We start from the raw sequence: 15,715 nt of genomic DNA, 5'->3' as shown, positions 1-15,715 counted from the left end.
ATTGTAATGTGTTAGGGCAGTTGCTGCATGTGGAAAAAAGGCTGAGCTAGGGAATTGAAAAAAAACACAAATTAAGGAACCTGAATCTGGAATATGCTCAATTTCAGAGTAAATTATGTACATAGATTAACTGAAAAAAGAATGCAGACAATATTCTGGTTGCCTCAATGAGGTGGCATGTCTTGCCTGTTCCATTATGGCCTTGACTGTACATTGGGGTGGTTATGTGTGTACATATAAGGGTCAATCCCCAAGGCCACTGCGAGCATTAATTTGATGATGCACTCGATTGTTGTATTCTTTGTATTGATGCTAGTTATTTTAATTGTAGTTTTAATCTTCTAGTGTAGATTACATACTCATATTATACATTCTTGTGTGGCTATTGCTGATCTATTGATCTATGGCTATTGCACTGTCAAGTATCAACAGGGGTGAAATGTACAGGATGGGCCAAAGGGCTAAAAGTTAATGATGTTATTTGATAGATGCATGAGAAAACAAATTGTACCGAATGAGAAAAATACGCTGGGAAAGTTTAGAATAATACTTAACAAGCAGCATGACCTTGAATGAGTCCTTGAATGAACATTCCTTTACAAGCCGAAGATGACACCTGCACTTGTTTTCCCATCCTGTGTTGCCTGTACCAGCCAGCAGTTTTGTCTTGTTGTATCTGCTTTCTTTATGCTGGCTGTTTGTCACATTGTATAAGAGAAACAGAGTTTCATTCCAAGCTGCTGCTGCTGGACTTCACTTTGGCTTGGAATCTGAACAGTGTCAGGGACGAACTTAAGCTTCCAGACCAGCCACCAATTGAGGAGTCCCCAGCAGGCAGAAAAATGTGAGACTTGTTGGATTTTCTAGAAAGGCTTGAGGCTTGGTGCTTTATTTCCCTCTTTTATTTTCCGTTCATTATTACGACAATAATAATAAATTATTTCCATTATAATAAGTTATTTTTACTTAATAAACATTTACATTTAAGCAAATTACTGTTGTTAAGCCTTCTCTTAATTGTATTTACCCGAATATGAAAAGAACCGCTTGGATACGTGCTGTGACGTAAGTGACAGAGGTAAATGACTGAATGTTGCACCCATTTCAAAGAAGAATCAGGGGAGTTCTCCCCAGGCTTCCTGGACATTATTCACCCCTCAATCAGCATTTCAGAAATAGTTTCGTTGATCAATATCACATTGCTGTCTGTGGGAGCTGGCTTTGCACTAATTTGCTGCTACATCGCAACATCATAATCATGACAATACTTCAAAAATATTTCACTGGCAGTAAGCCTAAACTCACTGGGAGCTCCTGAGGTGGGTGAAAGGCAGTATATAAATGCAGGTTTTTCTTTAGTACCAATGCAAGTTGAGGGGCAGGCTTGCAGGAGAGGCCAAGTAGGAGCCTGATGCTTACTCACGGTAAAAAACAAGTTTACTGACAAAGTTCTCTAGAGTGTTACCTAACAAAAAATAAGCTTTGGTAAATCTACATCTGAGTGGCTTTCATTATGGCTTAGTGGTAAAGGAATACATGATATTATAACCTGCCAGAGGAATCAGTGAGGAAAACCATAAATCACACAAAGGGGATTTACTGGCCCAACTCATCTCGTGCACTTCAAACTGGTGGACAATATGTTCATTTCCAAGTACTATTAGTCTTTCCCTCTTGACAAGAGGGCTTTTCAAGATCCTGAGGCCAATCTTTCTAACTTAAAGACAAAAAAACTTGGAAATGACGATTAGTGGTACAACCTGATCTTGTACAAAATAGAACTCCCACTCCAACTTCTAACTGTCATTCCTAAATTTTGCCTGATTTCCCTTCTTCTCACTTGCAAGGCCCCTCCTCCTTAGCATTAATATTTATTTGGTTTAATTTAAACTGAAGTCCCGTTTCCACTTCCCTGACTTGATGTCAGGCTTTCGACAGGGCCTAGATGCTTATTATTAAAATGTGGCCATACCTTGCCATCTCACTCCCATTACCAATCCCCAATCCATGCCACCGTATCCCAGTCAAATCACACAAACCAGCAAATTACATTCTGATGTAATCCTTCATACTCCCCTGTAAAAGATTTGATACACATCATTGACTGAGGTCTGAATACTTTATAAATTATTAGGCAGTGTTAATCAAATATTGCACATTGTTAAGAGGGTACATTAATGGAATATAGGAACAGAAGGAGGCCATTCAGCTCCTCTAAGCTGTTCTGCCATTTATCAAGATCATGGCTTGTCTGTATTCCAAAGGCTGTCTATCCATAATATGCCATCCAGCAAAATAAAATCAATCACAGATTTAAAATGATTGCTTGATCTGACTGCTTCAGAGAGGGGCTTTCACAATTCCACTTCTGTGTAAAGAAAACATTTCTTTACTTTATGGCCTGGAACTTGCTTTTAAGATTACGTCCCCTTTATATCTTCCCCCCAGTGGAAAGGTGTCTCTCTCTATTGATCCTATCAATCTACTGGTCTCATGATTATGATATAATCAAGGCACCCCAAACATCAAACTCTTGCTATGATTACCATGAAGATGATGATCCTGATCTGTTGTTGTTAAGGAACAGATTCTCCCTTGCTCACTAATTTAATGATTTTTGGCCATGTTAACAGATATATTTCTAAACTTTCCCTTGCTAAAGATAACTGCATTCCCTGATCCCTTTGTCTCAATACTTTAAGACAAGGTATACACAGTTACTGGCTGCTGTTCAGAATTTTGATTGACAAGGGAGCCAGGCAGAAAAGTGAAGTTCAGACTACAATCAGATCAGCCAAGATCTTGTCAAATAGCAGAGCAGATTCGAGAAGCCCTGCCTCACCTAATTCTCATATACTTATAGCACTGCATTCACCAATAAACATGACAGGAGACTTTGCATTGTGGGTTGCCAACTCCAGTTCGACATATTCCTGGAAGTTTTAGTCAAATAGTCCCCTCATCTGCACCCAGATGGAGTTCAACTGAAGCACTCAGAAGGGAATTAGACAGGTATTTGAAAAAAAATGTACAGGTTACAGGGAGAAAGTAGCAGAATGGTACTAATGAAATGCTCATTTGGAAAGCCACTGTAGACATGATGGGGAATCGGCCTCCTTCTACACTGCAGTCATACTGTGATTCCAAGAATCTAATCAACGCTTTGCTGCTGTATGAGTTGTTCGAAACAAGAATTCCTCTTCTCTAATCCATTCTCACAGGCTCCAAACTTTGAGGATCAAAACTGTTTGTAGAAACAAGGGGAAACAGATTTAAGTTAATGGCTTGCAGACTTTGCTCCCTGTTGGTGGAGGCGAAGTTCCAATTCACTGCTGCCATATCCAATTTGCAATTCTTCAGTAAGTCAGGCACCACAACAATCTTCTCAGGTGCCTGCCTGCTCCAGTCTGCCAGAGAGAGGAGAATCACTGCTAATAGTGTCCAGGGTGACTGTGAGATATCAGCATGACAATGGCTCTCTGGGAAGGAATGACCACAAGTGGGAGATTCACACAATCCAATGGGCTCAGGGAATGAGGATTCAAGAATAGCATGTTGTGATGTATTTACAGGAAAGACTCTGATTCCAAGTGACTTCTTCACTCCCAACCTCCCAAATTAAAAACTGAGTGATAATCCATCTTGGGCTCTGTGTCAGTGAGTCAATCAGAAGATGGAGGCCTGCGTTGTGAAGGGAGACGGGGGAAGGCAACCGAAGTAAATTCTCCCCACAACAGGGGGGAAAGTTGGCGGTGTAGTGGTAATGTCACTGGACTAGTCAACCAGATCCCCAGGCTAATGTTCTGGGACATGGATTTGAATCCTACCAGAGCAGATGGTGAAACTGGAATTTAATTTTAAAAATCTTGAATTAAAAAGCTAGTCTCTAAATGGACCATTAATTATTGTTAACTGTTGTAAGTAATGGTTCACTAATGTCCTTTAAAGAAGGTAATCTACTGTCCTTTCCACAGATGCTGCCAGACCTGCTGGCCTTTCCCAGCAATTTCTGTTTATGTCCTTACATGGTATGGCTTACATGTGACTCCAGACCGACAACAATGAGAGGCAATTAGCAGTGCAATAATCCATTAATGAATAACAAAAGGCAGAAATCTTGGCACCAACTGATTTCAAACAAATCCTGTAACTGCTGGATTGGCTGCCTCACCCATACAATACTGAAAGATAAAGCAAGAAAATTAATTCCAGTCAGGACTCCCCTATTTGGGGAAAGCAGGTGCAGAGATACGATATAAAAACCAAAAGATCTGCAGATGCTGTAAATCAGGAACAAAAACAGAGTTGCTGGAAAAGCTGGAAGGGTCACCGAACCTGAAACGTTAACTCTGTTTTTATCCTTCACAGATGCTGCCAGACCGGCTGGGTTTTTCCAGCAACTTTGTTTTTGTGCAGTGGTATGGTGGGAGAGGGGTTCACTCCATCTTATTGAAACATAAGATCTGGAGGGAACTCTCAGGGTGGACGGTGACAGTATGTTTCTCTGATACTGAAAGACTAAAACTAGGGTGCACAGATTAAAAATCAAGGGCCTCCCCTTTAACTTGGAGCTTAGAAGAGCTTCTTCTCACAGAGGGTTTTGGATCTTTGGAACTCTCTTCCCCAGAGAGTTGCGGAGTTGGGACCATTGAATATTTTTAAAGCAAAGGCATATAGATGCTTGACTGGTCAGGGGGTTGATGGCTATCAGGTGGAGCAGACAGGAATATGGAGTTAAGACCACAATCAGATCAGCTATGGTCTTACTGAATGGCAGAACAGGCCTGAATGGCTTATTCCTATTCCTGACTTGTATATTCCCATGATCACAGGGTTCCACAGCTCATTGACTACAACCTCAGCACAGGACGCAGGAGTGTGCCAGAGTTTACAAATGCCTTTAGCCGAGATAAGGACTTCTCAGTGCAAGCAGCCTAGTGTAGCTCAGCCGTCGCCTCACATTCTCCTTCCCCGGGCCCTCCATACCCTACCCCATCCCTGCTCAGGAATGAATTCATTGCAGGGCACAACTGGTACAATTATAGTATAACTACCCTCAAATGCCTCAATTGGATGATAAAAGGGGAGTGGTGTCACACTTGCACACAGCATAATAAAGAGCCAATTTGCCTCATTTGGAATATGGGAATAAGAGGAGGTTCTATCATCTTCCCTTCTTGTGGACTGAGAAGTAAAACGCAAGTTGCTGTCCAGTGACCGTCTAATCATCTCGAAGGCGATTACATAGTTCCCTGGTCTACCTGCAGTTTGAGGGCTAGGAGATAGCCCCGGCTGGGGTCCGTACGGTATTTGTAAAGGATGAGGGATGGGGGCAGGGGATGAACAGCCAGCAGGATGGCTTCACCGACAGGAGCACTTGCAAGCGGTCACTACGGGGTATGGTACCTGCCTCCAGGTGCACTGCTGCGATGCTCTCACTCGCTCCTTCACGGTCCAGCAGTGCCACACCAGCAGCTTGATGTGCATCCACTCGGCTTGAGTGCAGCTCATGCCCGGGGGCCAGGAGCAGCTGGCCCGGCCCCTGTCGCAGTCGGTATGCCTTACCCACCTCGGCCAGAAGACGGGCCCCAGGTCCACCCACCAGGACGTGAGAGGACAGCTGGCCTCCCGCACCATCCAGCGCCTCCACTGGGCTTTAGCCGCCTCGCTGGCCATGCCGGCCGGTTCCAGCCGCCGTGCCTCCTGCCAGAGCTTCCCGCGCAGCCGCAGTGCTGCGGCCGCGAGCTCGCTGCTCAGCTGCAACAGGTGGTCGCGCTCGCTCTCGTTTCTATGGCGACCCGTAACCGACATCCAGAAAGGGTCGAAAGCGGCACCGAGGATCTTGCGGAGCCGCTTCGAGTCGAGGTGCTTTGGTCTCGGTGAGTAACGGTAATGGTCGTCACTCCGGGTGAGGGAGTAGGGCCGGACGCTGTTCGAAGCCTTCATCCTGCTCCAAGCGCTTTCGGGCTCGGAGCCTGGGCGCGGAGTGGGCCGGAGCCGGATACCCAGCCTTTCCGCCTGGGCATCCGGAGAGTGACTTCGCGGCTGTGCTAACGATCCGGACTGCACGATGAGCAAAACGATAATGGCCTGGCAGGGAAAGAGTGTCGCAACTGTGTGAGAAACCTCCCGAGGCATCTGCGCCGGTATCTGTCACGACCCCCCCAGTCCTCGAGCTGCTGAGTGAGCTTCAGGCACCGGAGGCTCCGTTTAAACCCACACATTATCGCCGTAGCCTTGACAAACGCACACAGCAGAGCAGGGGAGAAGGCTGTCGAGTTCATAGACATAACATTGAGGTGACAAAACACCCAGCAGAGGACTAACCTTCGGCACCAAGCTCGTTACAGGTGGGTGGCCAGTCCTTGCAGAGCCCCCACCCCCGGCTCTCAGATCACTGCTGCAGGTCTGGCATAGTTTCAGCATTTGCGAATGACACCGACTTGGAAATACAGTCAGTTCTGCTATAACGCGTGTTCCGGCTGTAACTTGACTGGCCATTAGGGGAACGCTGGTTCTCCAGCGCGAAGTTGTGTGGGATGTAAAAGTTTGGGGGGCTTTGTCCTGAATGTGCACAATGTTCGCATCGAAAGATTCTCCACGCTGCGTTCCGTGACTGTTTTACAGACTTTGTGGTGAAGCGCTTTCTGTGAGTACAGTACGCCATGATTTTTGTTTTTTGTTGGCAAATCGTGCTGTATTGCCCACAAAAATGCAAGGGCAAAGTGACGAGCGTTAGCAAGAAGTATCCTGGTGATAAACTTGCAGGTGGTGAACGTAAGAGAGGCTATAACACTGGGGGAGAATCTTGATATTATAAAGCGTTTTGAGCATAATGAGAGAATGTGTGATATAGTTCGCAAAACTGGAATAAAGGAGTCTACCTTATGCACCATTAGAGACAATGCAGAAAAGAGTAAAGCAAGTTGTATTGCAGGAACAAGTCTGAGTGCTAGCAAAGCAGCATCTCGGGAGCACAAAAGCTGACGTTTCGGGCCTAGACCCTTCAGAAGGGTCTAGGCCCGAAACGTCAGCTTTTGTGCTCCTGAGATGCTGCTTGGCTGGCTGTGTTCATCCAGCCTCACATTTTATTATCTTGGAATTCTCCAGCATCTGCAGTTCCCATTATCTCTGGTACTTATTTTACTGTTTATTTTGAATTTGCCTTTGTTTTCAAATCTGGGAATACAGTGCATCATATGTATAAACCTAAATTCTATTAACTGTATTAGTATGTGGATTAATCAGAATTACAGTCTTCAGTGAATTTGTCAAAGAGGACGTGTACGTCCACACTTTCCAACCGCTTACCATTTGAGAAATATTCTGAACATCTATCCCACCTTACAAAGTGGATAATCTGACAATTTTCCACATTAGTGGCCATCTGATGTACTCTTACCTATTCACTAGATCTATTCATACCTTTTCGTGAAGCCACTTAGCATTGTATGATCTGCAGGATTGAAAATAGTACATTTGATCTTCACCTGATGTCTGCCCTGATTGGTACCTGTCTGCATTTTTGATAATGTTTATGTAATTTTTTTTGCAGTTTCTTCCTTTATAATACGGCAACTGAAATGCTGCACATCACCATGCTGGGGGGATGTTGTGTATCAAATGATCATTGACAAACTGTGGATTATTAGCTGCTGTACATACCTGATTGAACAGTAGGAATATTTAGTATTTCCAAACCAGTTGGGATATATTGTTACTGATTTCTCAGAATTCCAGAATCCGATAACCGAACTGACTGTGACGTGTTTAGTTGTAGTTCTGACTAAGTTGTTGGTTTCACTTAGCTGAGTTTAAACTATTGACCAGACAGGATTTTGTGAAGACTTCTTACCTGGGATGGCTATAGGCTCTTGCGACTTTTCCTCGAACTTTGTCAGTACCAGAAGCAACAATTTGCTGTGTCATGGAAGGAGTGAGACTCCAAAAGCTTGTGTCTTCAAATAAATCTGTGGGACCGTAACCTGGCACTGTGTGATTTTTTTTGACCTCATGGTTTTACACTCATCTTCAAACCTGAGATGTGGTCTTCTGTTGAAGCACATGATTTGATGTAAATGTTGTTCAAATGATGATTAAAGGTTGCATGCTGCAGTAGAGAGTTTGAGCTCCTAGACTTCATCAGAAACTTTAATTTGACCACAGTGCAGCCCAAGTTTTCTGCCCAATGAAGCGATAAGCTACTCAACAACAAGGTTTTTCTGATGAATAGTCTAGGCCTGAAATGTCAGCTTTTGTGCTCCTAAAGATGCTGCTTGGCCTGCTGTGTTCATCCAGCCCCACGCTTTGTTATCAATGACAAGGTGTAGCTGCTTTTACTCAGATTTGAGGAGGATTTATTTAAATGGTATCTTGGGTCTGCTTTGTTTGTAAGGCTATTCCTGGCTCTGAAGTAGTAATTTTTTTTTTTCTGTTAGTTTCTTTTCTACATCACTGTGCTTTTCCTGTGTCTGGTCCAACATGTCTGTTGTGTCAGAGGGACTTTCATTCCCATCTTGTATATAATGACTGTCCATGCAGACTGAGAGATTTGAGACAAATGATTTCATGTAATCTCTAGATGTTACAGATATTGTAGATATCATGGAATCCTGCTCATTTTCAATTGCATCCTCCTCAAACTCCTCCTTTAGTCATTATTTTTGTTAGTCATGGGAAGTAATGGTGTCAGGAATCTCACTCATTCAGGAGGAGTTCACGTAAAACATTTAAAATAAAGTAACAACATCTGGTCAAACCAGGACTCACTAATATTCTTATTAACATATCTGATTCAAGATCATCTCTTTGCTTACCAAAATTATCTTTGTCTCAATGGTAGCTATAGCAGTTGGCAACTAACAATGAAATTGTTTGCTGCTTAGCTGTCACATTTTGGCCTATTGAAGATTACATGAAGGCATTAGTCATTTCATTTCACATAATAAAAAGTGCCAATTAAAAGCTAAGTTCTAAAAGTTATTGGGTTCAAAATAACACTCTCTTTCAAAATGCTTTTTTTTTCACAAATTCAGTGCCACTTTAACACAGAGTGAAATGGAATCATCAGGTGGAACTTTGCAAGACTCCAACCACTGATAGGACTCAATGCATAGCAGGTAACACACTGAGGTCATGCAGGTACACCGCCTATTCTCAATGGTTCAAAAATGAACAAAAGCAGAAACATTATAAGGGCCATTAATTGAGAAAATATTCACTGATAAATATCAGACAAAAATTGCCACCAAGCTAAGAATAAAGGTTTTGGAAGGGTTGTCCAACAGCCAGATTCATTGAAGATGTCGATGGTGGTGACGACCCTCAGCCCCTGCATTAACAACAGAGCAACCTCAAAATCTCCTCCCCCGTCAAGTCATCTTGACATTTTTTTCAAGGTAACGTGTTAAACTTTTATTTCATTATTAGATTTGAACTTAACATTTATTCAAACTGTGTGCTATTTTTTTGAGTAAGGCTTTTGAGTGATTTTATTTTTCATGGTCTGTCCCTAACCCTGCTTTCCCCAAGGCCTCATTTTATCTACAGCACTATTTTCTGTAATGCGATTATTATTGCGCAGGAATGCAACTATTGTGTTATAGCAGATCTGACTGTATTCTGAACTTGTGAGGAGGATTGTGATTGATAGATTTCAAAGGATCACAGACTGGGTGCTTGGGAGAAGCAAGCGGCAAAAGAAATTTGATACAGAAAAGGATGATGTGACACATGGATAAGAAGCAAAGGTCAGATGAAATAGAAAATACAAACAATTCAGTAGAGGTACAGGGACCTGAACACTATGGGCAATTTAACATGGCCAATCCACCCAACCTGCACATCTTTGGACTGTGGGTGGAAACTGGAACACCTAGAAGAAACCACAGAGACACCAGGAGAACGTGCAAACTCCACAGATAGTCGCTCGAGGGTGGAATCAAACCCGGGTCCCTGGTGCTGTGAGGCAGCAGTGCTAACCAGTGAGCCACTGTACCGCCCCAGATGTTCAGACTCCCTCCTCCTAGATCATAAGCTGTCTGCCCACAAGTTAATATGACATTATTGTATTGGTGGAGCGCTTAGCACTCCTCAGTACCTTTCAGAGTCCTGTGCAACATCGCCTACCCAAGCAATTTTTCTATTATTTGTATTGTACATTTATGCGTAATTATATTTACTACTACGTTCTCCCTTTTTCGCCTTCTCACCACCCACAAAGTCCCTGACTGTTCAATTTCCAGCAATGTGGCAGGTTCTGCTATCCTCCCATTTATACATTCTCTCCAATTTTAAAAACTAGCAGTTCGCTTAGGTTGAAGACTGTGTGTTTATTTTTTGATTCTTTTCCTGACCACCTGGAGGTCTGCAGGTCCCTTACTTTTAGCAAGTTCCCCATACAAAAGAGTTAATGTTCCTGTGGTACATTTGTATGATCCAGTGTTCAGTACAAATATGATCTCTGCTGGCATGCAGCTTCTTAGATGACTACCTTTTCTCTACCTTCAGATGTAGCCAAGTCCTAAATGTGACAAACATCTTGCATGGTAGTACCTATTGAGGCGTGTGCTCTATTGTGCACAATCTGACTAGTCCTTGTATAAGTCGTCCATAGTACGATCAACATAAATGTAGTATCAATACCTTTAATAGAATGGAGAGTTCAGTTTATGCAGAGAGGTGCGTGAGAACTCTGAAGTTCATGCCCATCAGCAGCTCTGGTGCTGGATGCATTGGAGTCATTTAACAGTCCTGTGTGTAAAAGTTGCTATTCGTCTTTTAAGTGAAACTTCATGTTCCTGACCTCACCCTTGGTTTTCCCCCATTTGGTTGTAGGTATCTCTAACTGAACTTGTGACATGTTCAAATTGTAAGCTGACCATGACTTGGCTGAAGCTCTTGCCAGAGTCATTGTCTAAAACAACCACAGCAGTGATACCAAGGATAGCTCATGTATGCCTCAGAAGATCATCACCACGGTTATAATAAGCAACTTCCTAACCTCTATCTGTTAAGAGAAATAATTGATGAGAATAAGGTAAAACTTTCCATGAAAAACAAGTGCTCACCGTTTGGAGGGTAGTTGTGGGTCTCACTGTTCTGGTCTGTGGATGGCACAAATCTCGCAGTTATCAATGACATCATCTTTGAAGATCTAAGGCACCTGTTCTCTCCCCTGCCTGCCAGGTCAAAAACACCAATTTCCTGCAAGTGTATTCCCCTCAAAGCCCATCAAGTTTCTTTTTGTAATTGTGTTTCCAACCCCTCATAACAGCAAATTTTATGAACTTCGACATGAGCTGTGTTTGAAAATGTATCTTCCTTTCATTCCCTGTGTGTTTTCCGCCATTCCCTGTGCATTCCCCATGCATCTTCCACACATTCCATGTGCATCTTCCTTGCTTTTGCTGTGTATTCCCTGTGCTGCTTCTGCACATTCCCTGTGTGTGCTCCATGCGTTCCCTGTGTGTCCTCTACGCCTTCCCTATTGCTGATTCCACACATTCCCTGTTTATAAAGGTTTCAATAACCTCTCTGCTTTTGTACTCTGTGCTTAGGATCCTATATATTTTTCTTATGACTCTCTCTCAATATATCACTTTCAAAGATAATACTCATGAATCCCCAGGCCCCTTTGTCCCTTCATACTGTTTAAAATAGGGCCACTGAGTCTTTTAAAAATCCTTTTCAAGTATGTTTCCCCATTCTTTTGAAGCCATTATTGAGCAAATTAAAGGTCCACTTAGTAGGAAGTTAGTTAAGTAGCTGTGAGGGTCAGACTCTGAAGAGAATGCTTGGGAGGAAGATAAGTTTTTTTGAAATTTTGGTCTGGCAGACAATGCCTAGAGTCACTCAGACAAAGAACATACAGTTTGAAAGACCATATATAGTCCAAAAGTGAACAGTTCTGAAGAAGAGTCACTGATCATGAAACATTAACTCTGATTTCTACACAGATGCTGCTAGACCTGCTGAGCTTGTCCAGCAACTTCTGTTTTTGTTTGATTTATGGCATCTGCAGTTCTCTCAGTTTTTAGTTGGATGGAAAGAAGAATTGATGAGAGGGTTTGATCAAGAGTAGACGTCTAGTGATCAATATGGTCACCACATACAATGAGAAAGAGAAAGTTGGACAGCTACACACATGGGAAACAAAGACCTGGCTGCCTTGACTTGGCAACAGGTGAAGGAGAAATTGAAATAAAAGGAGAAAACAAGAGTGAAAACAGAAGTGGAAGATGTGCAATATGTTGCATGGAGAATACTGAGGTGCGGACTGAACAAGGTTTGTGTAAAACCAGAGAAGGAGCAAGACCATATGAGGGGCAACGGTGTCCCCAGCCAAATATTCATTCATTTTGCACAGCCTGATCTTTACAGCGTACTCACCATGCCTTACCTTTGTTTTGCATGTTGCATATCTGAAAGACCTTAAAAGGTTTATAGTATTTCTGTCACGTTTTACTTTTCCGAAAGTGGACACAAAGCCAGGCAGTTTTCATCCTTGTCAGCACTCATCTGTCAAGGGATGAACATGTTACTCAATAGCCTCATGCTATGTCAATTTTTCAAATATAGCACACACCAGCAACCTCCACGGCAAGCACATTACATGTGTGTCAACCGAATGGCCATGCCTCATAGTTGAAGGGGATTAGTTATCAGTTAAGGGGGGGAGAATATGAGGTAATGCTGTCATTGCCAAGGGTTCCCAATACAGTCAGGGACCTGGACACTGTCAGTCAACTGACAGCATCGAACAGCCATGTCTTAACATCGCCATGATCTCCTGGATGTAACTTATCGATGAGAAATGGCTCCAAGAGTGGGCCAAGTCAGTGTTTTATTCATTCCCAAAATGCAAGTTCAATATCCCTACCTCTGCCAGAAGCTCAAGGTTCAAATCCCATCTAAGGGCCAAGAAACATGTGTTCACAACATGGTCAAATCAAAAGCAGTTTGAGAAAGATCAATTAGAAAGCTCAAGATAACAAAATGTGAGGCTGGATGAACACAGCAGGCCAAGCAGCATCTCAGCTCCTGAGATGCTGCTTGGCCTGCTGTGTTCATCCAGCCTCACATTTTGTTATCTTGGAATCTCCAGCATCTGCAGTTCCCATTATCTCTGATACAATTAGAAAGTTCAGTTCATTTTCAGTGTGATCATTTTGAATCAAATTGATTTCACACATTTCTGGCAATGGTGGTACTCGAACCTGGACTTTTTAGCCCAAAGCAAGGACTGTATAAATCTTTCCAACTACAACATTGTCAGCTTGATGTCAATGTGGAAAATTTCATACATAAAAAGCATGATAAATCCAACCCAGCCAATTACTGCCCTACCAGACTACCCTCGCTCATCAGTAAAGTGATAGGAAGTGTCATTGACAGTGCTACCAAGCAGTGCCTGTGATTACCTGCCCACGGATGCAAATTTAAGATCCACCATGGCTGCTCAGCTCCTGACCTCATAACAGACCTGGTTCAAACATGGACAAAAGAGCTGAATTCCACAGATGAGGTAAGAGTGAGTGCTCTTGATATCAAGGCCATATTTGAACAAATAGGGTATCAAGGCAACCAATAAAACTAGAGCTGATGGAACACGGTGAAATCTCTTCACTGGTTGGACTCATAACTGGCACATCAGAAGATGGTTGTAGTTGTTGGAGGTCAGTCACCTCAGCTCCAGGACATCTCTGCAAGAGTTCCTCAGGGTAGTGTCCTAGGCCCAACCATCTTAAGCTTCTTCATCAATGACTTTGCCTCCATCATAAAGTCAGAAAATGTTCACTAATAAGGGACATAGTATCAACTCTTAGATACTGAACAAGTTCAAATAAAATGAGATCTGGACAATATCCAGACTTGGGCTGAAAAATGGCAAGTAACATTTGTGCCACGCAAATTCCAGGCAGTGATGATGTCCAATAAGAGACAATCTAACCACCGCCCCTTGATGTTTAGCGGTGTTACCATCAATGAATCCCACTATTGGCATTCTGGGGGTTACCACTAACCAGAAGTTGAGCTGGAATTGCCATGTAAATACTGTAACTACAAGGACAGGTCAGAGACTAGAAATACTACAGCAAGTAACTCATCTCCTGACTTCTGAAAGTCTGTCCACCATCATTAGCAGAGCGGCAGTGTGGCTGAGCGGTTAGCACTGCTGCCTGACATCACCAGGGATCCATGTTCGATTCTACCCTCAGGCAACTGTTTGGAACTTGCACATTCTCCCCATGTCTGTGTGGGTTTCCTCCAGGTGCTCCAGTTTCCTCCCACAGTCCGAAGAGGTGGACCAGCCATGGAAAATGCAGGGTTGTAGGTATGGGGGGTGGTGGGATGCTCTTTAAAGGGCCAGTGTGTACTCAATGGGCCAAATGGCCTGTTTCCACACTGTAGGGGTTCTGTGATACTATCTACAAGTAAGCAATGTGATGGAATACTCTCCACTTGCCTGGATGAGTGCACATTCCACAATGTTCAAGAAGCTTGACACCATCCAGAACAAAGTAGCCCAGTAGATGCAGTGTGTTCTATCCACAAGATGTATTGAAGAAATTTGCCTAAGATCCTTAGACAGCACCTTCAAAGCCATGAGCACTGACAACTGAAGAAGGACTGAGACTCCAAAAGCTTGTATCTTCAAATAAACCTGTTGAACTATGACCTGGTGTGGTGTGATTTTTGACCTTGTCCATCTAAGGAAATACCACCTTCTGCAAATTTCTCTCCAAGTCACTCACCATCCTGACTTGGAAATATGTCACCGTTCCTTCAGTGTCACTGGGTCAAAATGCTGGAACTCACTCCCTAATGGCATTGTTGGTCTACCTACAGCACACGGACTGCAACAGTTCAAGAAGGCAGCTCACCACTACCTTCTCAAAGGCAGCTAGGGACAGGCAATAAATGTTGGCCCAGACAGCGATGATTATGTCTTACAAGTGAATTTTTTTTAAAAATGCCAATGGCAGGCAGTAAGAATGGGACAGAAAAGTGATCAGCTTTGTTGTGGAAAGTATAGTGAAGCCCCTTTTATCACTATCACCAACTTCGAACTGCAACATGCATATACCCTGCATAGCAGCAGACTCTTCGGTTGGCTGAGTTAGCTGGGCATCTGCTGGATGCCACATTGGGGTCAACTGCACAGAGTTTGATCCCTGGTCCAGCTGGGGTATTTCAAGAATTGCATCCTTACTTGATCGTTAAAGGAATCCAGCATTATGGAGATAATGGAATTGAGAATTATCAGATCAGCCAGGGTCTCATTGGTGAAGTATACTTGATGGGCAGAATGGGCTTCTCCTACTCATACATATTATGGTCTTAAAGCTTAACATAACACAAGTCCGTTTTCAACCTCCTTTGGATGCAATACATTCTGGAAACACAGCAACCCCCAGTGTAAAATAAAAGTCTCTCAGTCCCGCTCCGATTGAGATCTGTGTCATCAGTTACTTAGCCTGCAACCAACAGAAAGCATTTATTTTATTAATTCTAGCAAACTTTTTTTAATTTGAATGCCTTTGTTAGACTTTCTCTTCATCACCCCTGCTCTGAATAACAATAATCCCAGCTTCCCTGTTCTCTCCACATTACTAAACCCCCATTTGGACACATTGTACTCCACCAGGATTTTATCTTTCTTGAAGATTCCTCTTTGAAACAGGAGACTGTTCAAAGATTACATGTGAAGGAG

The 15,715-nt window shown here is 43.1% G+C and overlaps 1 protein-coding gene across 1 annotated transcript; it reads right to left on the bottom strand.

The window, feature by feature from the left end:
- Positions 1-900: 900 nt before the first annotated feature.
- Positions 901-6,548, bottom strand: LOC125447310 (noggin-like). The gene has a single exon (XM_059640603.1). The coding sequence runs from the start codon at positions 6,136-6,138 to the stop codon at positions 5,362-5,364; it is 777 nt and encodes a 258-aa protein (XP_059496586.1). The 5' UTR covers positions 6,139-6,548; the 3' UTR covers positions 901-5,361.
- Between the last annotated feature and the right edge of the window lie 9,167 nt (positions 6,549-15,715).

The sequence above is a fragment of the Stegostoma tigrinum genome, chromosome 38 (assembly GCF_030684315.1).
Source record: "Stegostoma tigrinum isolate sSteTig4 chromosome 38, sSteTig4.hap1, whole genome shotgun sequence".
Lineage (NCBI taxonomy): Eukaryota > Metazoa > Chordata > Chondrichthyes > Orectolobiformes > Stegostomatidae > Stegostoma > Stegostoma tigrinum.
This window is presented reverse-complemented; position numbering and strand designations above follow the sequence as displayed.

Coding starts and splice junctions, on each gene's coding strand:
- LOC125447310 (XM_059640603.1), bottom strand. CDS start 6,138: ATGCCTCGGGAGGTTTCTCACACAGTTGCGACACTCTTTCCCTGCCAG.